General features: G+C 37.8%; 1 protein-coding gene across 3 annotated transcripts in view; it reads left to right on the top strand.

Moving 5' to 3' along the window:
* Positions 1-14,009, top strand: part of RAB3IP (RAB3A interacting protein) — a 45,910-nt gene extending 31,901 nt beyond the window's left edge. For all 3 annotated transcript variants that reach the window (XM_059186302.1, XM_059186304.1, XM_059186305.1), the window contains 7 exons: positions 209-286; positions 1,147-1,350; positions 4,326-4,454; positions 6,665-6,777; positions 10,407-10,506; positions 10,594-10,663; positions 13,651-14,009. In XM_059186302.1, coding sequence (XP_059042285.1) covers positions 209-286; positions 1,147-1,350; positions 4,326-4,454; positions 6,665-6,777; positions 10,407-10,506; positions 10,594-10,663; positions 13,651-13,733 — 777 coding nt within the window. In that variant the 3' untranslated portion in view covers positions 13,734-14,009. The remainder of the gene's footprint in view (positions 1-208; positions 287-1,146; positions 1,351-4,325; positions 4,455-6,664; positions 6,778-10,406; positions 10,507-10,593; positions 10,664-13,650) is intronic.
* The last annotated feature ends 9,872 nt before the right edge of the window (positions 14,010-23,881 follow it).

The raw sequence follows: 23,881 nt of genomic DNA on the forward strand, positions 1-23,881 counted from the left end.
TAGTACTAAAAGAAAGTACGTATTCCTAATTCCTACCAGTTTACCTACCAGATGACATTTGCTATTTCAAGAGTTGATGTTGAGTATTTATTATCAGGTTAAAGTTTGGTAGTATATCTTTGCTACAGTCATAGACATTTGCTGAAAATTTTTTGAAAACAAAGGCTACATACTTTGTTTCCAAAATTTGAGATCTTAACTTTTTCAGGAAGCTCATAAGATGGTGAGAGAAGCAAATGTCAAGCAGGCAACAGCAGAAAAACAGCTAAAGGAAGCACAAGGAAAAGTAAGTCTTTGCTACTTTAATAGTAAAAAAATATAAAATCAGTGATTACTGTTTTAAAGATACTTAAACATTTGTTAGATTTTGTTCCTATTGTAAATTAGGGCTTTATTTTAGAAGATTTGGAAACTATAAGTAGAAAACAGCTACCACACAGATGCAATTAATAGTGAACAGTTAGTGCTCATTTATATTAGAACCAAAGGATTTTAAGTCTTGTGAATCACATGTATTATCAAAAGGATCATAAATCACATTTTATTTATTTATTTATTTAAAATATTTTATTTATTTGCCAGAGAGAGAGAGAGAGAGAGTACACACAAGCAGGCAGAGAGGCAGGCAGAGGCGGTGAGAGAAGCAGGCTCCCCGCCAAGCAAGGAGCCCAGTGCGGGACTTGATCCCAGGACTCCAGGATCCTGACCTGAGCTGAAGGCAGCGGCTTAACCAATTGAGCCATCCAGGTGTCCCTTTAAATCACATTTTAAAGTCACTATTTTTCTTCGTTATGTGGAAAAAAAGGCACCAAACTCTTAATAGATTTTATTATTTTAAGAATGAACCACAACTATTCATAAGCTATTTATATTTTGAACATTTTGAAAATTCACAGGAATTAAATATTAGACATTTTGATAATTTTAAAAATTTCATTTCGCATTGTGAAATGCAAGCATGGCCCAATGCAAACCATATAGAAACATTAAACAACTTGGTTTCACTTTCTTTTTATTACTCCACCACAAATATACATTAAATTTACATGTCCTCTTTGAAAAGAAAGTGTTTTGAGCAGATAGCTAGCATTTAGCTGCATCTGTCATAAGAAATAGTGTATGGAACTGTGTCGATTTCTTTTCAAGATCGATGTCCTTCAAGCCGAAGTAGCCGCATTGAAGACCCTTGTCTTGTCCAGTTCTCCAACATCACCTACGCAAGAGCCTCTGCCAGGTGGAAAGACACCTTTTAAAAGGGGGCATACAAGAAATAAAAGTACAAGCAGTGCTATGAGTGGCAGTCATCAGGACCTCAGTGTGATACAGCCAATTGTAAAAGACTGCAAAGAGGTAACTCGTCAAGGACTGTCCCCTCTGACTCTCTTGATACTTATTAATTCTCACCACTGAGCTGTCAGTTATGATTTTTGCCAGCAAAATTTTTAGTTCAAAATATGCAGTATTAAGATGGGGGAGGCTTTATCTAGAGCTGGCTGCTTTCAGGGAATCTTCAGTTCCATTCTCTACTTGGCTGACCTTGGAGTTACCTGCTAGAAACTTGGTAAGTTTCTTAATCTTGATACTTAATTTAGGGAGCAAACTGTCATGTGTTGTATAAAGGAGAGTGGGTGGCTTTAATCATCTAGCTAGTCAAAATTTGTTGGTAAGATGCTTTAGCAGAATATGAATATAAGAAATGTGTGAAAATAAGGTGATTTTCTTGAACAGCACATTGCTTTTACTTAAATTCTGGGGGAGGTAGAGTTTTATATCAATAAGAGAGTCTTAGAGTTAATTCAGATAATTAAGCAACAAAAACCAGAACTAATGGTAGCCTTATCATTTAAAATATGTTGTGAAGGTAACTAAGATACTGTGGAAATATTTTGAGCTGCTTTGAGTAAAAATTGTATAATTACAAAATTTTTTTTTATTTTATCATTGCATACAATGAGAGAGCATTTTCAATGGGATTGATCATGGAGCAGCCCCTCTTTTTTCCTTGAAAAGCTATGTTTTACGTTGTTTTATTCAGGTTCATCATTAATCTTTAAGCAGCTGTATCTGCTCATTTGGTTAAGTTTTTGCATGGAAGCTAGGATTTTATTAAATTGAATAATCAAGGTCATTACATACTTCAATTGAATTGCATTTTGGTTGCCTATTAATAAAAAAGATGCTAGTGAGAGAGACATTCAATAGGTGACCAAATCTGAATGTGATGGAATCTGAAATCCATGTTAAATATTTCAGAAACTTTTTAAAATCATAACTTTAATTTCTTTGAATTTAATTAGCATTTTTAATTGCTTGGTACAACTCAAATTTTGCTGTGGTTTCTCAGTGTGATTATAAAACTTGTTTTCTGTTACATACACTTACAAAGTGTAAATATTTTCTCATGGGACATTTAAAGTTCTGTTTTTAATTTATGAGGTCTCATGAAATGTGAAGAAGCAGCAAACAACTTCAGAATGATAACTTTCTGTTTTCCAGATATATCTTATATTCTAATGTTTTGTGAAAACTTGTCAAAAAGTTTTATTAGACAAAGGAAACATAAAGTTGACCTGTATAAGCTTTAGAGAAAGGTAAAACAGTTGGAAAGAAAGTGAACCATGTCCATGTTTCTGGAGAAAATGTGACAGGCAGTCAGAAACAGTGTTTGCAGCATAGTTTCTGAAAGCACTTAAAACACATGTCTGTGCAAGTACACACGCATGTATTATGCAGGGCTTTGCGATTGAGTCACTTAGACACAAATTTGAACTTTTACAGGTTTCTTGATCTGTAACCTTGAGCAAGTTATTTACCTCTCTAAGCCCTAGTTTTCTTATCTAAAAAAAAAAAATGAAGATCATAATGTCTGTCTTGCCCAGTTGTGAGGGTTGAGTGCCTGTGGGGTGCTTGCCATGGTTCCTGGCGCAAGACCAGATCGTAATAGTTTAAGTGACTGCCTTTGAGCTAGAATCTTTCCTTGGAGTACCACTCGCCTGCTCAGGGGCTTATGTCCATTAGAGGGTAAACTTTACAAAGAAAATGAATTTGGAAATTTAAGTATTATTTATATGCTGGTTTTTTTTTTTTTTTTAAATCTTCTTGACTTTAGTTTTGATTCAAAGAATTTATGGATTGGAATGAAAAGAATTCACACTGAAGGTGCCATTATATGCTTTAAAAGAAAGTGTAGGAAAGCTTGGATATACTCAGCCTTTTATTACAGTCATATAAATCACCTTCACGTGCCATTAAGCTGTCCTGAAGGCCATAGCAGCCATCAGTGTGTCATTTATGGTGTGCCCAGCTCTTCTGGATGAGAGTGCCTTAGGGCTGCAGGAGGATGAGGGGCACTGGCCGTGTTGGGCAGCCGAAGGCAGGTGTGGCTTGTGTGTGACAGGTAGGATTGAGCTGAGTAGAGGGCATCTGGAGGGAAGAATACTTGGGGAAGACTTATTAAAGGGAGGAGGAAAGAGGGACAACTGGAAGAGTGAATAGGAAGATGGGTGCCAACCTGGGTTAGTGCTGATAATTGAGACAGTTGCAATGCCAAAATATATCTAAGTGTTATGCGTTGTTGTTGTTTTTAAAGTTTTTTTTTATTTAGTTATTTGACAGAGATCACTAGTAGGCAGAGAGGCAGGCAGAGAGAGAGAGGAGGAAGCAGGCTCCCCGCGGAGCAGAGAGCCCGATGTGGGACTCAGGACGCTGAGATCATGACCTGAGCTAAAGGCAGCGGCTTAACCCACTGAGCCACCCAGGCGTCCCTAAGTGTTATGTTTTAAAGATAGTCTGTTTAGGAGATTACAGATGTGCTGCTTTTAGTCTTGCTGTTTATGGAGTAAACATTTTCAAATTATTTTGAAAATGCCCTCAGGTAAAGCGGAACAGTTAGTGTCATTTTTGACCCAAACTAGTTTCACAATTTAGTCTCTGTTTATTCATACACTGTTTAATTAACTTGGCTCCATATGACTCTTTCAATATTTTCAGAAAAGACTTATCACTTGTTTTATATTCAGAGCAATGTGCACATGTGTCTTAAGAGGAGCTCCAGCATTTCTGGGGGTGGGGCAGGAATCAAGGTAGCATCACTGGACACTGTTATAGATCCATTGAAAAGAGCCAGTCAGTCATTTGGGGTTTGGATTTTTTTAAGAAGAAAGTTGGTACCATGTATTATAACGCATCAAGAATGGTTCAATTCATTATTTTAAATGAGTAAGATTTCTTCCTTGGTAATGTTTATATTATGTTTGGGTTTTATAAAGTGATTTTATGTTTGTACCTTTAAAAAGATTATTTTGTGTTTTCTTCTGGTTTGTCAGGCTGACTTATCTCTGTATAATGAATTCAGATCTTGGAAGGATGATCCCACAATGGATAGATCGTGTCCTTTCTTAGACAAAATTTATCAGGAAGATATCTTTCCATGTTTAACGTTCTCAAAAAGTGAGGTAATTTTTTTTTTTATTTTAATAGGAATGCGTTAGAGTAGTTCTTGTACCTTTTGTTAAGTCATGTAAAAAATTTTCTCTTATGTGACTAAGTTATGTTTTATCCTTTTCTGCATTCCAAACAAAGATTATGATCATTTCTTGGCATTCATTTACAGAGCATCTTTGCTTACATGAGCGGAGGGCCATTCCCAGTGAAGTATGTGTTTTACCAGAGTAAAGCAGTAAAAATGTGGGGGTTGGGCTTAGTTCTTGATTCTCAGTCCAAGGTTCAGTGGAAAGGAAGTTCTGTCCACTCCAAGGTGATCATGTGATTTATCTGTACATGACAAAAAAATCACATTTAGCTTCTTCATCTTTAAAATGGAAGAAAAATGCCTTTCTTGCCTGTGTGTCAGGGTTGTTAAGAGGTTGAAATGAAGTGAAAAAGTACACACAAAAACTTTGAAAAAAAATACAAGATACTATACAAATGTAAGGTCATAATTTTAATTTGTTCTTACATGTGGAAGGATTATCTATAAATATCCTGTCAGTCACTGTTTAAGAAATGTAGTCCTAAGAGGCTTAAGTTAAGTCTTTAGAGGATTTAATTTTAATATTACTTGTAAGGAGAAGTTAAAATGGATAGTAAAACACTTTCGATGTACATGTTATTCGTTTTGACTCTGTAGTCTGTTTTTGGGTAATCCATTCCGGATTACTAGTCTCGCCAGACTGAAGAAATTTGCTGGTTTCATCTGCTGTTGATCAATTGCTACCATCTCCATCTGAGCATTCAATATTTGATAATCCTGCTAGTTCTTTTGTAGGTAGCTCTGGTGCACATAAATACAAATTCAGCAAATATATAGCTGTAATTGTATGTATTGCTAGGTTATGAATGACTGGCAGTTTAAAAATATCAGATAAAGGACTAGTGTCCAGAATCTATAAAGAACTTAGCAAACTCAACACCCAAAGAACAAATAATCCAATCAAGAAATGGGCAGAGGACATGAACAGACATTTCTGCAAAGAAGACATCCAGATCGCCAACAGACACATGAAAAAGTGCTCCATATCACTCGGCATCAGGGAAATACAAACCAAAACCACAATGAGATATCACCTCACACCAGTCAGAATGGCTAAAATCAACAAGTCAGGAAATGACAGATGCTGGTGAGGATGCGGAGAAAGGGGAACCCTCCTACACTGTTGGTGGGAATGCAAGCTGGTGCAGCCACTCTGGAAAACAGCATGGAGGTTCCTCAAAATGTTGAAAATAGAACTGCCCTATGACCCAGCAATTGCACTATTGGGTATTTACCCTAAAGATACAAACGTAGTGATCCAAAGGGGCACATGCACCCGAATGTTTATAGCAGCAATGTCCACAATAGCCAAACTATGGAAAGAACCTAGATGTCCATCAACAGATGAATGGATCAAGAAGATGTGGTATATATACACAATAGAATACTATGCAGCCATCAAAAGAAATGAAACTTGCCATTTGCGACAACATGGATGGAACTAGAGCGTATCATGCTTAGTGAAATAAGTCAAGCAGAGAAAGACAACTATCATATGATCTCCCTGATATGAGGAAGTGGTGATGCAACATGGGGGCTTAAGTGGGTAGGAGAAGAATCAATGAAACAAGATGGGATTGGGAGGGAGACAAACCATAAGTGACTCTTAATCTCATAAAACAAACTGAGGGTTGCTGGGGGGAGGGGGTTTGAGAGAAGGGGGTCGTATTATGGACATTGGGGAGGGTATGTGCTTTGGTGAGTGCTGTGAAGTGTGGAAACCTGGTGATTCACAGACCTGTACCCCTGGGGATAAAAATATATGTTTATAAAAAATAAAAAATTAAAAAAATGTATAAATTTAGCAAAATAAAACATTAGGGTATTCATTTTGAAGTGGCATTATTAGTGGATGTTAATTGTGGTTAAAAGATATATAGATTGGAATTAGTGCTCTCAATTCTCTTCTAGATAACAGGAAAAGTTAGTTAGCTATAACTGCATTGCCTTTCATAACAATATTTGAGTTATAAAAGAATTCAAGACTATGTCGTTTCATTCTTTTCTTTTGGCCTAAGACCAAACCAGTGGAGCTTGGGGAAAGAATAATTTTTAAAAATTCAGTTTACTGTAGAATACAATTTTAACATTTTAATGCTGGCATAGCATCTGATACTTTTTGTTTTTTTGAAGTTGGCTTCAGCTGTTTTGGAGGCTGTGGAAAACAATACTCTAAGCATTGAACCGGTGGGATTGCAACCTGTTCGATTTGTGAAAGCTTCTGCAGTCGAATGTGGAGGACCAAAGTACGTTTTCAGAACCGTCTTGTGGAAGACACTGAGTTTTTAAATTTTTATATGTTGTAATAAATTTAGTTTTTTTAGTTTTAAATGTGATTAATTTCTTGTTAGTTTTATATTTAGTTTGTGCAGCCTAAAGACAAATCCTCAGACAGTATGAGACATGGCATTTCCAATTTAGCATCAAAGGAGAGCCCGTTTAATTACAAAAATATGTATTTTAGACCAGGTATTAGAGACATTTTTTAGACCATATGTTGTGACTAATTAGTTGATCATAAAATCAGCTTAGTGGGTCATAAGCAGAGTTTTTGTTTGTTATACATATACATACAGGTTTTGGTGTAAATGTATTTCTTCCTGGGGGTTGCCATTAAGAATAGTTTGGGAAGATAGTGAATTAGACCAGGTCTTATCAAGCATGCCAAAAAGATTTCAGTAATCCTCCTCTTTCATACTATCATATAAAGGATTCTCACTTTGGTAAATAACCAGTTCTGTCTTTCATACATGACAGATACTTGGCAATTAGAACCTTCAGAGGTAAGACTCCCACATTTCATAGTAGGGCAGGTTTTCACTCTCCAGTCCCGGATGAGGAAAGTCTGAAACCAGTGGTTCCTAGGACCTCTAGCAAAGCTGTTTGCGAAGTGACTTGGAAAGATTTGGAGGAAGCTGCTTAATTGGTGGCTAAGAACTAGATCTGTATAGGGGACCAGAAATCTGACAGAGCTGGAAAGCAGTAACTGACTCCTGTCTGGGTCACTGAGAAGGTAGAGAGAAAAGGGCCACTTGAAATGAGCTAATAGGTCTGTGTGAAAGCCTGTGGGAGAAGTCACATGGTTCTTCCTGATTGCACAGTGTTCGTGTTCAGGTAGCTGTCTGTGGAGAGTACCTGGTCATGTGTTTGCTCTGTGAGCCAAACCTCCACCACACTCCCTGCATGCTGTGACTATAGCAGAACGGCTTCTGAATCGTGGGGAAGGGATTTATATTCCTAAACTTTCCTCTTTCCACGAGCGCCTGAGAATTTTTATCCTGATCATCAGTGATAACAGTTTTTGTGCTTTTAAGGTTTATGTATATATCTTATTTTAAGTATGGTAGATACCAGTTTTTATTATAGAATTTTAAATTTCTACTTGCATCATATGTACCATATACTGTACTTGTGCAAATAACAAATGATGACAAATGAAGATACTAGTTAAGGTTGATTTATGTAGTAATTTAGTAAAGTAACATAGATTGGGCTTAGGGAACAGATTACATAGTTTAGGGATATTGTGCTTGTAGGAATGGGGTTAGATGCCACAGTGTTTGTAGTGCATGTTGTATTGAGAAGCTTCTGGAAGATTCTCTTCCCTGAAATGTGAAGTTCGGCCTTGGCCAAAGCCTCTTAGGGATTAGGTGGTGAAGAAAATCATGACATAAATGGCTCACACTATAGGAACTTTGAGGAAGCCAAGACCTGTCCCATTGGGTGGGGATCAGGAGTGGGAGATTTGATCTAGATTTTTGAAGCAGGAGTGGAATTTGGGTAAAGAAGAGTACATATGACTGAAGGCCTGGAAACAAAAAACTTTGTGTTCAGAAGATGGTGAATGTATGGGGGGAAGGATGTGACAAATCTCAAGAGAACTTTGGAGAGGAAAAGATTCAGGTGGGGATAGTAAAAGGAACGGAGTTAAAGATGGTCGACTAGAAGAATGGTGTGATATTTTGGAAGTCAGTGGGAGGGGCTCTGGTTTGGGGAAGAAGACAGCAGGTCTAGGTTTAGACATATTGACATCCCCAACTGAAAATCAAGGTAAGGGTTTAAAATCTGGAGACTAGAGCTGCTAAGAGGTATTGAGGAAGTGGAGCATGTTAACAGAATGCTGGCTTTGGACGTCAGAAGACTTGACTTGAACCTTAGCTCATATAAAAGTGTGTTGGGTGTCACAGTTCAGAGATGGCTTTAGAAATGAGGTAAGAAATACTTTCATTATTTCAGAAGTTGATGCTTAAAACCACTTTAGCAAAGCCCTTTTCAAATTAGACAAAATACTAGACTAATAGGTGTATGTTTCCAGAAGAGTAGTGTATATGTTGATTTCTATCAGTTAAATGCTTACTTTTCTTCTTGTGTAAATTATACTTTTGGAAGTTCCAAAGTCTTCAACACTTGCGCAGTTTTAAAACTTCTTGATCTTCTCTCCTTCCTAAGCTAGTAGTTAGTGTTTTAAGAATATTGTTACAGCTCATTAAAGGAATTTTCTAAGAAAGGAACAATGAGGCAAACTTTCTTTGGGAAAATATGGTAATTCTTTTGTGGTCAGAATGGCCACCTCCAAAATTATCCTATTTATAAAGTTTCTTTTCTTACTGTTTTATTTATTTTAAAGACAGAATGAGAGAGCATTCTGAGAAAGAGGAGAAAAGAGGAGGAGAGAATCTCAAGGAGACTGTACACTAAGCATGGGGCTTAATCTCACAATCCTGGGATCGTGACCTGAGCTGAAACGGAGTCAGACAATTAACCAAGACACCCGGGTGCCCCCAAAATGATCCTATTTTAAATACACATTCTCCATTTGTTTTCTTTTTTTTTTTAAAGATTTATTTATTTGACAGAAACCACAAGGAGGCAGAGAGGCAGGCAGAGAGAGAGGAGGAAGCAGGCTCTCTGCCGAGCAGAGAGCCCGATGTGGGACTCGATCCCAGGACCCTGGGATCATGACCTGAGCCTAAGGCAGAGGCTTTAACCCACTGAGCCACCCAGGCGTCCCTCCATTTGTTTTCTTAATATGGAGGCACATTTGTATCATATTTAAGTATAGCTGAAATTTAATGTTCATGTAACATTTTTCGTTACTATATAATTTATAATGTTATTTATTTTTAAAAGATTTTATTTATTTGACATAGAGCACAAGCAGGGGGAGCAGCAGGCAGAGGGAGAGGGAAAAGCAGACTCCACACTGAGCAAGGAGGCGGATGTGGGGCTCGATCCCAGCACCCTGGGATCATGACTTGAGCAAAGGCAGACGCTTAACCGACTGAGGCACCCAAGGTGCCCCTATAATGTTATTTAAAATGCTGTCCGCCACTTTATTTTAATTACAGCTGTACTTATTTTGCCTGGGTAGCGAGAGGTAGTTGTGATCAGCCATGGTCCTAGCTTAAGAGGGTAACACCTGGGCTGCTTCAAAGTCTGCCCTGATAGATAAACCAGCATCACTGTATTGAACAGTAGAGTGACAGGTGGCTATCACTTAACCAACAGTCATTGAATGTCTGGTGTGTCTGGTCTGGCATTTAAAGTTGAATAGATAAAGTCTCCGCCCTCTAGAGTCTTAGAGCCCCATTCCAGCCAGAAAGCCATCATACGAAATCTGAGAGTCTGTAGCGTGTGCGAATAGAAAGGATGGTATTTCTGAGGATGGTGCACCCTTAGGTAACTATTGAGAGTCAGTACTTTCGGGAGGCGGCTTACTCCTTTGTATTTCTCAGGCCTGTGTGCATCCAGAATAGTGCCGGCTGCATACTAGGTCTCAGATATTTGTTGTCTTAGTGAACATGAAACGTCTATGGAAGATAGGAGCAAAATGCTTTCAACTTTAAAAAACTAAAATTTTGTCATTGTTTTACAGAAAATGTGCTCTAACTGGCCAGAGTAAGTCCTGTAAACACAGAATTAAATTAGGGGACTCAAGCAACTATTACTATATTTCTCCTTTTTGCAGATACAGGGTAAGTAACTAAACCATGAATTTTAACTAAGCCCCCTTTGATATGAGATGTTTGACTGTTTATGACTTTTTTTTCCTTTTGATCTAGATCACCTCTGTATGTAACTTTTTTACATACATTCGATATATTCAGCAGGGGCTTGTGAAACAGCAGGATGGTGAGTGTTCTTAATTGGTTACAAAATATTTACATAAACGTCAGTAAAAAGTATAGGACATAATAGTAATGCTCAAATAAACTTTATTATTGGTACATTCATATTGAATCTCTCATAGTTCTAATAAAATGGGTGGAGAATTTGGGAACTAATGTCTTTTAAAACATATTTAACCCTTAGAACTGCCTAATTTTACTCTGATATGAGTTTTAAGCAGAATCTGTTATAACTCTAAGGGGGGTATATTGATAAACCAGGTGGCAAATATGAGGGGAGTAAAAAGCTTATCGAAATTATGCCTAAGAAATAAAAGTAAGTGAGCTCTAGACATGGTCAGATTTATTTTAATTGGTGAAAACCATGGGAATCTGATGATAATTTTTTCTGTATTTTGTACTTTCACATGTGAATTAACAAAGCAGTCATGAAGATAGTTCTGAATGGAATAAAGGTTACTATATGCTGAATCAGCCGAAACATATAGATGATATATCCAAGAGTGCCAACCTCATTTAAGTGTTTTAATGTTTTTAATTCAGTCTTTCATGATTACTGATGATTCTGTAGCCACATGGCTTAAATGCCAGGCATGAAAATGCATAAGGCCCAGCAACTCCAAAGCAGTGTTTCTTTCTTTTTTTTTTTTTTTTTAAGATTTTATTTATTTATTTGACAGAGAGAGACAGCGAGAGAGGGAATATAAGCAGAGGGAGTTGGAGAGGGAGAAGCAGGCCTCCTGCCTTCCTGCTGAGCAGGGAGCCTAATGCGGGATTCTATCCCAGTACCCCAGGATCATGACCTGAACCCAAGGCAGACACTTAATGACTGAGCCACCCAGGTGCCCCCAAAGCAGTGTTTCTTGAATACATGTGACTGTTTTAAAACAAATAGCAGATACTAAGCTAGGGATAGGTCTGTACCCATTTTTTGTTTGAATTCAAGTTGTAGAAAATTTCCTATTCATATTTTTTAGGGACTGAATATATTTTTATATTTAAAAACTAGAAGAAGCCTGTTACCTTTCAGTCATGTAAACCAGTGAATCTTAATTCTGTGGAAAGGTTAGTCATACTAATAAAAACTTAATTTAGCATTTCAAAGCTTTGGTATGAGAAGAATCATATTTATTTAGAATCCCATATAATTAGATTTTAATGCCTAGAAGAATGAGGGTGAAACCTCTCATTAATGTTGAATTTCAAAAGGCTGAGTAGCATAAAGTAGTGTTTAAAGTGTACAATACTTTCTATAACTTTAATGAAATTGAAATATTTTTTAATACCTGTTGGTGGTTAATAGGATTTAAGCCACAGAAGAGATGATTTATGTTAAGTTAAATTGTCAAGTGTGTTTTTTCTCCTTGTTAAAGTAAGTTCTGTAGGGAAGATAAAAGGTAATTTCCTTTGTGAAAATAGGGAGAAATTGCCATGAGTAGTAGTGGAGGTATAATGGTGATGAAAGTGGCCTTTTCTCTGGTTTCTCTCTCTCTTCCAGGTCACGGTACTTGGTGCATATATAACGTGTAGATTTGTAACAATTAAATTAAATATTACTAATTTTAAAATACGTGTGTTATCTGTGCCTTGTGTCAAACAGGATTTAGGGCAGCTAAATCTAATGCAGGGTTTCTCAAGCTTGGTACTACTAACATTTTGAGCTGAATAAGTCTTAAGTCTTTGTCGTGGAGGTGGGGGCTATCTTGTACATTGTAGGATGTTTCCCATCATTGCTGAGCTTTCCTCTGTAGATGCCAGTAATGAAAAATGTATATAGACATTTTGTCAGAGGTACCCTTGAGGACAAAATCTCCGCTTCTTGAAAACTGCTGATCTAAATCAATCTCTAATCTGATGATATGTCAGAGGAAGACTTTTTGTCTGAAATATAAAGCCAGCTTTTTTTCCCATTTACAGAGGAGGGGGCTTGCCAAAGTAGGGAGAATTGAAATCTACAGTTAGTCTCTACATTTATTTTTTTTTAATTTTTTAAATTTTTTTTTAAAAGATTTTATTTATTTGTTAGAGAGAGACAGAGCACAAACACAGGCAGACAGAGTGGCAGGCTAGAGGCAGATGGAGAAGCAGGCTCCCTGCCGAGCAAGGAGCCTGATGTGGGACTCCATCCCAGGACGCTGGAATCGCGACCTGAGCCGAAGGCAGCTGCTCAACCAACTGAGCCACCCAGACGTCCCTCTACATTTTTTGTTTTGTTTTGTTTTGTTTTGTTTTGTTTATTTTTTTTTATTTTTTTTAAATTTTTTAAAAATTTATTTATTTATTTATTTGACAGAGAGATCACAAGTAGGCAGAGAGGCAGGCAGAGAGAGAGAGGGGGAAGCAGGCTCCCTGCCGAGCAGAGAGCCTGATGTGAGGCTCGATCCCAGGACCCTGAGATCATGACCTGAGCCGAAGGCAGCTGCTCAGCCAACTGAGCCACCCAGACGTCCCTCTACATTTATTTTTATTTTTAATTTGAGCCATATACAAAACCTTTCTCTGTTATTTCTCAAAAAGAATGTTACTGAGTTCTCTGGACTGCCTTTTGTTTTCCTCTTTTTCCTGTTTTACTCTGTGTTGGTGTTAATAAATAGTGGAATGGGCAAGATGTCGCAGACTAAAGTGAGAAGATCCCTACATGAGAATAATTGAGGACTGGGTGTAATTCCTTATAGTGGCAACATGATTTCCATTTGCTCAGAGCACTGAAGCATCTACCGTCTATCAGACTTAGACTAAAGTGGTCATTGACACATCTGACAAATAGTTGTAGCAAAACTGGTGAAAATTGCTCATTTATTGATAAAACTGGGATGCTCACAAATTTGTGAAAAAATTTGTATGACTTAGTAATATGGCAAGGCATTAGGTATGTCATTAGGAAATGCCCTGTTGGCATTTCAACTAATGTTAAATTTTCAGTGAAACAGCTAAAAGGTAATTAAGATGTTATTTTATGATTTTTACATGTCTCCTTTTCTATTTGTATAGTTGATCAGATGTTTTGGGAAGTTATGCAGTTGAGAAAAGAGATGTCATTGGCAAAGCTGGGATATTTCAAAGAGGAACTCTGATGCTCTGCCTGGGACCATGCATGAACCTCCCTGAACACCTGGAAAATGGCTGCATATTTTTATGGTTACTTGATATTTATTTCCAAGGAGTGGGCCCAAGACTTTTTCCCTCTTTTGCAGATTACACTAAGAAGTACTGTGATTTCTTTTAAATTGACCTATGCTGTGTCTGCTTACTCTTTAGTTGAACATACTATAAAGAATTACAGGTGTACTAGTGATTGTAATATATAGTTGCAAAAAAAGCTAAATAAATAAAGAAATACATCAACGTTAGATTGAATATGTTTTTGCTTTCTCTTCTAGCTCTGACACAGCGTGTAGGGTATGCTGAATGCATTGAATTGTAGCTTTCAAACTGCATAGCAGCCTATGAGTGGCGAGGAAGAAGGCTAAGTGGACAGAATTAGCTCTGTCCCCCCACAAGAATGGGCTTATTTCTATCTGTTTTGTAGATTGGGCATCAAAGAAGGATTTTATTTAAAGAAGGCAAAAAGAAGAAATCAGCACCTACCCTCTCCATCTAGAGAATGCTACTGTTAGTATTTCTGAAGAAAAGTCTTCTACCTTTCAATATTTTCTACCTACATATGCATATTTCTGAAACAAAAAGACTTTCTTCTTTAACTTAAATAACAAATATTTTTTCTACATGTCTTTAATCACTACATGATGTAGGATTTGACTGTAGGATGTTAATATACTTTGTTTTGAAATGAGCTTAAAACATTTTTTTCATATCATAATGCTGTGATGAATATCCTTATGCATACTTCTTTGCACATTGTTGGGTTGTTTCCTTCACATAGACTTGCCTAGAAGTAAAATTGTTGGGTCAAGCTATATGTGTATTTTAAAATACTGATCTGCTTTGCCAAATTGCCCTCTATAGAGTTGAACAAATTTATTTTTTACAGCAGCATTTTATGAGAGACCTAGTTTTCTGAAGATGGCATTGTTTTCAATCCTATCCTCAAAGATTTGGTCAACCTTACCTGTAGAAGATTCAATCACCAGGATGGGTAGGAGTCTACAGATAAAAGGATATTTGAGAATGGTATGGTGTGGTAGAAACCATCACTATCCTACCAAGCTGAGGAATCTGAAATTGAACATGAAAAGAACTTTGAAACTAGAATTTTATGTCCTGATAAATAGTTATTCAAATGTGAGGACATAATAAACATGTTCTCAGACCTTCAAAACTTCAGAAAATTTTCCATACAAAGATGCAAATTAAAAACACTTTTGGAGAAAGTACCTAAGTGTGAATAGAAACAAATCCAAAAGAGGCTGCAAGAGATTTGGGGGAAAAGAGATACTTAAAGAGATTTTTGATGACTTTAAAAGAATAAAAGGTAAAGGTAAAGAAAATAATAAAGTATATAACAATCTAGAATTAAAATTCTTTACAATGTCAACACATTGGTTGACCATAGATTGTGTGGGTAAAGTTCCAGTCTTGTTAGATGGAAGAGAGAGATACCAATTAATTGTGAAGGACCAAAGGAAAAAAGACCAAGTAGAGAAATGAATAGTGTGATACGGAATAATATAATATATAAAGCATAAGGACATGGAAAGATTAAAATACAAGTATAACTTGTTAAGATACAAGTTATATAACTTGTTAAAAACAAGTTAAAATGCAAGTATAACTACAGTGTAACATTTTCTGAAAAACAAATGGATAGAAACACTCAAATACAGAGAATAAACTGGTGGTTGCTAGAGGGGAGGGGGGTGGGCATCAGACAAAATAGATGAGGGGGATTAAGAGGTACAAACATACAGTTGTGAAATAAGTCACAGGGATGAAAAGTATAGCATAGAGAATATAATTGATATTTTAACTTTGGTGACAGTGACTGTACTTAATGTGGGCATTGCATAATATATGGAATTGTTGAATTACTGTTTGTACATCTGCAACTAATATGTCATCTATACTTTGATTTAAAAAAAAGAAAGTAGTGCTTCAAGGGAAATTTTGTAGCTTTAAATCGTTTTTTGTTTGTTTGTTTGTTTTTTACTTAAATTCAATTTGCCAACATACATCATTAGTTTCAGATGTAGTGTTCAGTAATTTATCAGGTGATGGGCATTAAGGAGGGCATGTGATGTGGTGAGCACTGGATGTGATATGCAGCTTTAAATTATATATTTTAAGTGAACTGTGTTCAATTAAGTTACAGAAGGACAAGATAAAAGTAAAGGAAAGAGATAAGAACAGAAATAGAAAGCAAGGATGCAATAGAGGATCAGCAAAGCTGTGTGTTGACTGAAGAGATGAACAAAATAGACAAAAATTTCTGTCAAGTTACCATGGAGAAAAAGAGAAAGTATACAAATATCCCATACAAGGAGTGAAAAGCGTATGTCATTATAGATACTGCAGATACTAAACATGAGTATTAGGAACATCCCAATATATTTGAAAATTTAAGCAAAAGGGCAAAATTCCTAGAAATGTATTTTGATTAAAAAGAAATCAAAAGCCTGAGCAGTACTATTACTATTCAAGGAGAGGCATAGTTAAAAATCTCACAAATAAAACTCTAGGTATAGACAGCTTTAACAAACTTTAAAGAATGAGCTATAATCTTACTTGTATTCTGGAGAATAGAATAACTATGTTTCATACATCAAATACCAGTGTAACCTTGATAGCAAAACCAGATTGGGATAGTCCGTACAGGTAAAAGAAAGGAAGATTATAGGTCCATTTTGTCATGGTTAGAAATGCAAAAGCAAACAATATGACACACTGACCAAGTGGCATTTATCCCAGGAATGCAAAATGGTATATTAGAGGGGCATCTGACTGGCCCAGTCAGTAGAACATGTGATTCTTGATCTCAGGGTCATGGTCATGAGTTTGAGTCCCACAGTGGATATAGAGATTACTTGAACTTTTTTTTTTTAATGGTATATTAGAAAATGTATAAATCTAATTCATATTTACAGAATAAAAGTGAACACTGAAAAAAAATTAAAAAGAATAAAAGTGAAAAACCATCCAATCAATAGATGCAGAAAACATTCTGTAATTTTTTCAGCTTGATAAAGGATATTTTAAAAAATCTTATAGTAAACATGATCCTAAGGTGGGAAATGTTAGAAGCATTTTCTTTAAAATCAACGATGGAACAAAGATGACTACTGTACTCACTCATATTCAAAATTGTACTATAAGTGTTAGTGCAGCAAGATGAGGAAAATATACAGTGGTTGGGAAGGAAAAAATAAGAATTATGCTATGAGTGTCTACATAGAAATGTCTCCCATCAAATTATTAGACATAATTGGAGAGTTTAGTAAGGTGGATCGATATATATTTGTGAACTGTACATATATGCAGCCACAGTTAGAAAATAAGATATTTTTAAAAATTTCTTTTCAGCGTAACAGAATTCATTTTGTATGCACCACACCCAGTGCTCCATGCAATACATGCCCTCCATAATACCCACCACCAAGCTCACCCAACCTCCCACCCCCCACCCCCGCCCCTTCAAAACCCTCAGATTGTTTTTCAGAGTCCATAGTCTCTCATGGTTCATCTCCCCTTCCAATTTCCCTCAACTCCCTTCTCTCCATCTCCCTATGTAACAACTGCAAAAAGAATTCTGAAGTACCTAAGTGAGAAATCTAACCAAAGATGTGCCAGGTCTGTGGAGGAAAAGTTACAAAACGTAATTTTAAAAAGCATTGAAAAGGACTAGAGTGATCTATGTTCATGAGTAGAAGGACAATATTTTTTAAGAAAACGAATGTGTAGATTTAATGCATCTCCAAACTAAATCCCAAAATTTCCGCTGGAATTGACAAACTGATCAAAATTTGTGTGGCAGAGTAAAGAATGAAGATTGACCAAGGCACTTCTGAAGGACAAGAAAGGAGGAAGAATTCATCCTACCAGAAGGACATTTTATGAAGCAGAAGTATTTAAGAAAGTGGGACACGGTGCAGAAATAGAGAAAATGGCCAATGGATAGAATAGAGAGCTCCAAAGTAGACCCACTTGTATTTGTAAATTTCGTATTGACTGAGAATGCGGTAGGTCAATGATAGGACTTATAATTAAATGGAGCTGGCAAAAAGACAAAGGAATGTATGAAATTGGATTTTTTCCTTACACCATACAAAAAAACAACTGTTTAAATGTCCCGAAATGGTAGAACTTCTGATGTAGAAAATAGAGTTGAAATTATAGGTGAAATATATTTTGAAAATACAGGTGGATACCTTCCTATCTTCTAAGAACTTTTTTTTTTAAGATTTTATTTATTTATTTGACAAAGATAGATCACAAGTAGGCAGAGAGGCAGAGAGAGAGAGAGGGGAAGCAGGCTCCCTGCTGAGCAGAGAGCCCGATGTGGGGCTCCATCCCAGGACTCTGGGATCATGACCTGAGCCGAAGGCAGAGGCTTAACCACTGAGCCACCCAGGCGCCCCTTCTAAGAACTTCCTAAACTGAAAGCAAAAGAAACTATAGAAGATGGCCATGAAAGGAAGTTGTGCTATGTTATAAATTGTTAATTTAGAACTTTTGTTCATCAAAAGGCATATTAAAGACAAACTACAAGCTATGAGAAGATACTTGAAAAACTCATAACCAAGAATAGACTAGTATCAAGATTATATACAGAAATTCCACATATTAAAAAGAAAAATATATAAATAGAACAACAGGAGATGGCTGGAACAGGTCTTCCACAGAGTTGGAAATTCCTGTGGGCTAATAAGCTATTAAATGATCTTCATTTACTAACAGGGAAAGCAAATCAAGACCACAGTGACAGGTTTAAATTCAACTGGCAAAAATTAAGCCCCATGAAGTCATATGTTGGAGAGAATTTCAATAGGATTACTCATTCATTGCTGGTGGAAATGCCAAATGGCACACCTACTGTGAAAAACAATTCATTTGAAAAGTTGAACATTCCCCGTGGCCCACCAACTCAGCTTGTAGGCATATACTCAAGAGAAGGACTTGTACAAAGTACCCTGGAATGCATCTGTAAGAATGTTTTGGAAAAAGTCCGAATGTCCATCTAACAGGAGGGTAAAGTGTTGTGCGCTCACATAAGGGACTATCACGTGGCAGGCAAAATGAATGAACATCGGCTACATGCAATGAAGCAACTTACTATAACAGATAGGAAAAGCAAAATTGCTCAGAAGACTGTATGACAATACTTTTCCCATAAAGTTCAAAAACCAAAACTGAACAATTGTTTAAGCATGTATATATATATATATATAGAACAGAACTATTTTTAAAAAACCCAAATAGTAATAAACCCAAAGTTTGAGATAGGGTTATCTCTGGTATGGAGGAGGAAAAGAGAGAGAAGTGGGAAGAACAAATGTAAGAGGAAGTCACTGTTGCTGTTCTAGTCCGTGGGTTGGATGTTGGGTTCACTTGTCATGAAGAGGACATATATGAGTGAGGACAGACTATTGGTGGTGTGTTTTGAACCAGTGCTCCTGCATTCAAGAGCAAAAAACAGGACCTGCTGATGAATTGGATTTGGGAGAGAGGAAAGGAGAGAAGTAGGGTCCGAATCCTAGGCTTTTGGCTTAAGCTATTATTGCATTTATTGAGATGGGGAAATCTGGGATAGGTTCAAATTATGTATGCATGGAATAGAGACAAGAACTCAGTGTTTGATGTGTTAAGTTTTAGAGGCCCATTAAGCATCAAGATGGGGATATTAAGTAGGTATTGATACACAAGTTCAAATTCAACGATTAGATCAGGCTAGGTGATGCATTTGAGAGTAGTTTAGCTGTGGGATCAGATAGGAGTTTAGGGATACTTTGGAGATGGAGAAATATGGCACTGGGGAAGAAAAAGCCTGCAAAGAAGGAGGAGCTAGAGGAGCTAGCAAAAATGGTGAGGCAAAGGAGATGGAATAATTAGTGTGCTGATGAATCTTGGCTCAGGAGAGCATTTCTGGACAGAATTTAATTGCCTAGACTACCTAGACTTTTTGATGAATTTCTATAAATAGTTTCAGAGCTGAGGAGAGAGCCTGGCCTAATGGAGAGAAGTTGGATTAGGAGTTGCTCAGGAGAACTGCATTCTCCAGGAATGGTTCCCAAAACTGATCAGTTTGTCAGGTCACCCCTCCTTTTTGGCCTCTTCAATGAAGGGTAAATCAAGTGTTCTCTGTTGTCTCTCCCAGCTTTAGAACAATCCACAACCTTTGACTCAGGATTTATACTGGAAGAACCAAGGTTCAGTTCCTGAACATTGGGTTTCAGCCCTTGAGTGGCAACCACCGACCTACCCACTCTGCACCACCACCATGTGAATTCTGTGTGTTTTCATTTTGTGCAGCTAGAGTCTTACATGAGTCTGCTTGTTGTTGTTGTTGTTGTTGTTTTAATTTACTTTTTATTTATTTGCAGCATAACAGTATTCACTATTTTTTCACCACACCCAGTGCTCCATGCAATCCATGCCCTCTATAATACCTACCACCTGGTTCCCCCAACCTCCCACCCCTTCCACTTCAAACCCCTCAGATTGTTTTTCAGACTCCATAGTCTCTCATGGTTCACCTCCCCTTCCAATTTCCCCCAACTCCCTTCTCCTCTCTAACTCCCCATGTCCTCCATGCTATTTGTTATGCCCCACAAATAAGTAAAACCATATGATAATTGACTCTCTCTGCTTGACTTATTTCACTCAGCATAATCTCTTCCAGTCCCGTCATGTTGCTACAGAAGTTGGGTATTCATCCTTTCTGATGGAGGCATAATACTCCATAGTATATATGGACCACATCTTCCTTATCCATTCGTCCATTGAAGGGCATCTTGGTTCTTTCCACAGTTTGCTGACTGTGGCCATTGCTGCTATAAACATTGGGGTACAGATGGCCCTTCTTTTCACTACATCTGTATCTTTTATTAGAAACTTTGTTTTTAGAAGTTTTCTTTGTTGTGTTTTCCCCTCAGTAATTTTGACTCATTGTTTAAGACAGAGATGTCAAAGCAATATGAATTTATATTTGCATCTAACTTTTGTGCTAGAAAAATAGTTCATTTTCCCCCCATGGAATGTAGTACAATTACCATTCGTCAGACAACTAAGTCTCTTATCTTTGATATAGACAAACAAGGGCCCAGTAGTGTCTGTTAATTTTTGTGCAGAACTTCTTGACAGAATTCCTCCTCATTGTTCACATGTATGTGGGTCTTGTGTGTGCCAGGTGCTGCTGTAGGTGCAGGAGATAGAGCAGTGAGCAAGACAGGTGAGGTCCGTTCTTGCAGAACTCTCCGTTCTGTGAGTAATGGACAAGAAGACTAATATTAAAAGGTAAGTGCTCTAGAGATACTTAAAATGGGCTAGAAGGGGAATGGAGGAGTACTCCAGATCAGGGGCTTGGGGAAGGCCACCTCAGGAGGTCACATTTTCAAGCTGGGCTCTTCTGACCAGACCCAGGCTTATGAAGGGAGGCAAGCAGCGAGAGAACCCAACGCTGGCGTACAGCACCTAAGGGAGAAATGAACTTGACATATTTGAAAAACAGCAAAAAGCCCAAGTGTATGGTTGGTGTCAGGGAGGTAGATAAGAGAAAACTGGAGAGGGAGGCATAGGGTCAGACAACGTAGGTCTTAGTAAGCCGCAGTGGGGAATTTGAGGTTTTCTGTGACAGCTTTGATCACAACTCTAGCTGGCTCTTTCTTAGCTCAGCTTTTAAATACTGGAATTCCTAGAGTTTTGCCCTGGGCCCCCTTCTTGTTATCTAAATATTCTTTAGATCATCTTATCTGGGCCCCTAGCTTTGAAAATCAAGTACCATTTGCATCTGACTCTCCCATCTCCAACCCTGACACCCCTTCCCTAGCTTCGGGCTCTTGTATATATTTGCCAATTGGCCCCTCCACTTAGACTTCTAATGGGCATCTCAAACCCAACATTGACACAGCCCAGTTGCTTACACAATAGTCTAGGGCTTATTCTTGGTTCTGTCACCAATCCACCTCCAATCCAGTCCATCAGCAAGTCACACCAACTCTGCAAAACATACCTTGAATCTGTCCACTTCCCTCCATGTCCACTACTATTACTCATCCAAGTCAGCATCTTTTAAAAACTAAAACTTAAAGGGCGCCTGGGTGGCTCAGTGGTTAAGCCGCTGCCTTTGGCTCAGGTCATGATCTCAGGGTCCTGGGATCGAGTCCCGCATCGGGCTCTCTGCTCAGCAGGGAGCCTGCTTCCTCCCCTCTCTCTCTCTCTGCGTGATTTCTCTCTGTCAAATAAATAAATAAAATCTTTCAAAAAAACAAAAAAAACCCCTAAAACTTAAAAAGTTACAATACCACAAATGACCAAGGCTGCTGAAATATAGAGAAGAATAAAACCCTCACAGCAGCTCAGCTTTTACCTATTTATTTTTGGAGTTCTCTAGGAAACGTCATTACCCAAACATCTAAACCACAGCTACATTAGATTGCGGCTCAAGAGATAAATCTCTACCAAATCTGTGCAAAATGGGGATGCCCAATAGAATTATGAATTCTTAGAGATGTAAAGACCATAATCAAGGACATATGGGTGGTATTTGTTATTCTCTGAGAGGGAGAAACCTTAAACCCCCGTTGCCACCAGCTGGATTGTGCCTTCAGATGTGTGTTCTGGGCTCATCAATTAATACAGATATATTTTCCAGCCCTTCCTTCCCAACAACTTTCTTCTACATTCTCTTTACCTTCCTCAAACCATGTTGGTTGTTATCGGTTAGCCTCTCACTTGGAGGTTGCATACCGCCATATCGCAGGCAGAGTCATGTTTCCACGTATGTGCTGTTTGTCCTTGACGATGTTTTGGTTTATTTTTACATTCGATTTGTTTCTGAACAAATTAGTTGCATCATTTATAAATGAGACTTAAAATTAGCTGCAACGTTTAAAAATGAGATTTAAAATTAAAATCTGCATTTCTAGCTTCACTTTTAAAATTGGCCACTTTGACACACTGAGTCCACATTCTTGGAGGAAGCTGAGGCATTCTACCTGTTGGAGCACTCCACTCTTTAGCAGGGCTTGTAGCCTCTGTTTGCCCTATGCCCTACCACCCCTGTCTTCCTGACCCCAAGACTAAAGGATCACTTGTCAGTTATCAATATGCTTACGTGGTTGGTTTTTGCTTATGTGGACCCATTGTACTCACTTACCTGCCTGGCCCGGTAAGTATTTGAGCTTGGGATCCTATTCTAACTTTGCTTCTCAGCCTATCACCTGGAATCCGATTTCTTTCCCTTTTTTGTTTCTGCTCACTCACTAGTCTGCTGCTGAGACTGAGGTGTCTGGGTGAATCATTGGCTGGATCCTCTGTCGTCATTTGGCAGTGAATACAACTTACTTCCAACAGCCTCCAGAAAATGTGGCTGGGAGCTTCTCTTGGGAGTCTAGATTTAGCCCTGGCTACAGGTCTTCGGCATCCTAATTCATATTGCACCTAAAGGCATCTACTTAAAAGTATCATTTGGCCTCTTCCTTGCTCTGCACATCCCATCTATAGCCAATATTGTATTCGATACCATCTTTGGGTTTTAATACGGGTCCAAATTTGTTATTGCTCTAACCAACACTTTCCAACACAGCCATCTTTCAATTACATCATGCATGACCACTGCCTAAGTAGAAATCATGGACAGAGAGTATATATTTGTACGGAATCCGATGTTGCCCAGCGTTCAAAATCTACCCAAATCCTTCTACAACTTATTTGCCACCTTTTCTCTCTGCGAAGCACATGCTGCCCCAGCTCTTCTGTATACATGTGCCATTGTTTGAGTCTCCTCCAGTTGCAGCTCTTAGTGACACCCCCTAGATTAGATAAATCTCTACTTCCTCTGTTCTCATGAGATGTTTTCCCCAGACCTTATCAAGGTCTCCTTGAGTTGAGTGACTTGTGTTTCTCGCATGCTTCACATTGAAACCTGGGGAGGGCTGGTACTATTACTTACTCATCTTTTTCCTTCCTGCACCCAGCAGAGAGTTCAACACAAGCTGAACTGAGAAAAAACAAACAAACAAACAAACAAATGTAGAAAATTCATTTCTTTAAGCAACTTGATGACTTGTCCTTGAAGCTCTGGGGTCCAATATAACCTTCAAAACAAATC

This window comes from Mustela lutreola, chromosome 8 (assembly GCF_030435805.1).
Source record: "Mustela lutreola isolate mMusLut2 chromosome 8, mMusLut2.pri, whole genome shotgun sequence".
NCBI lineage: Eukaryota > Metazoa > Chordata > Mammalia > Carnivora > Mustelidae > Mustela > Mustela lutreola.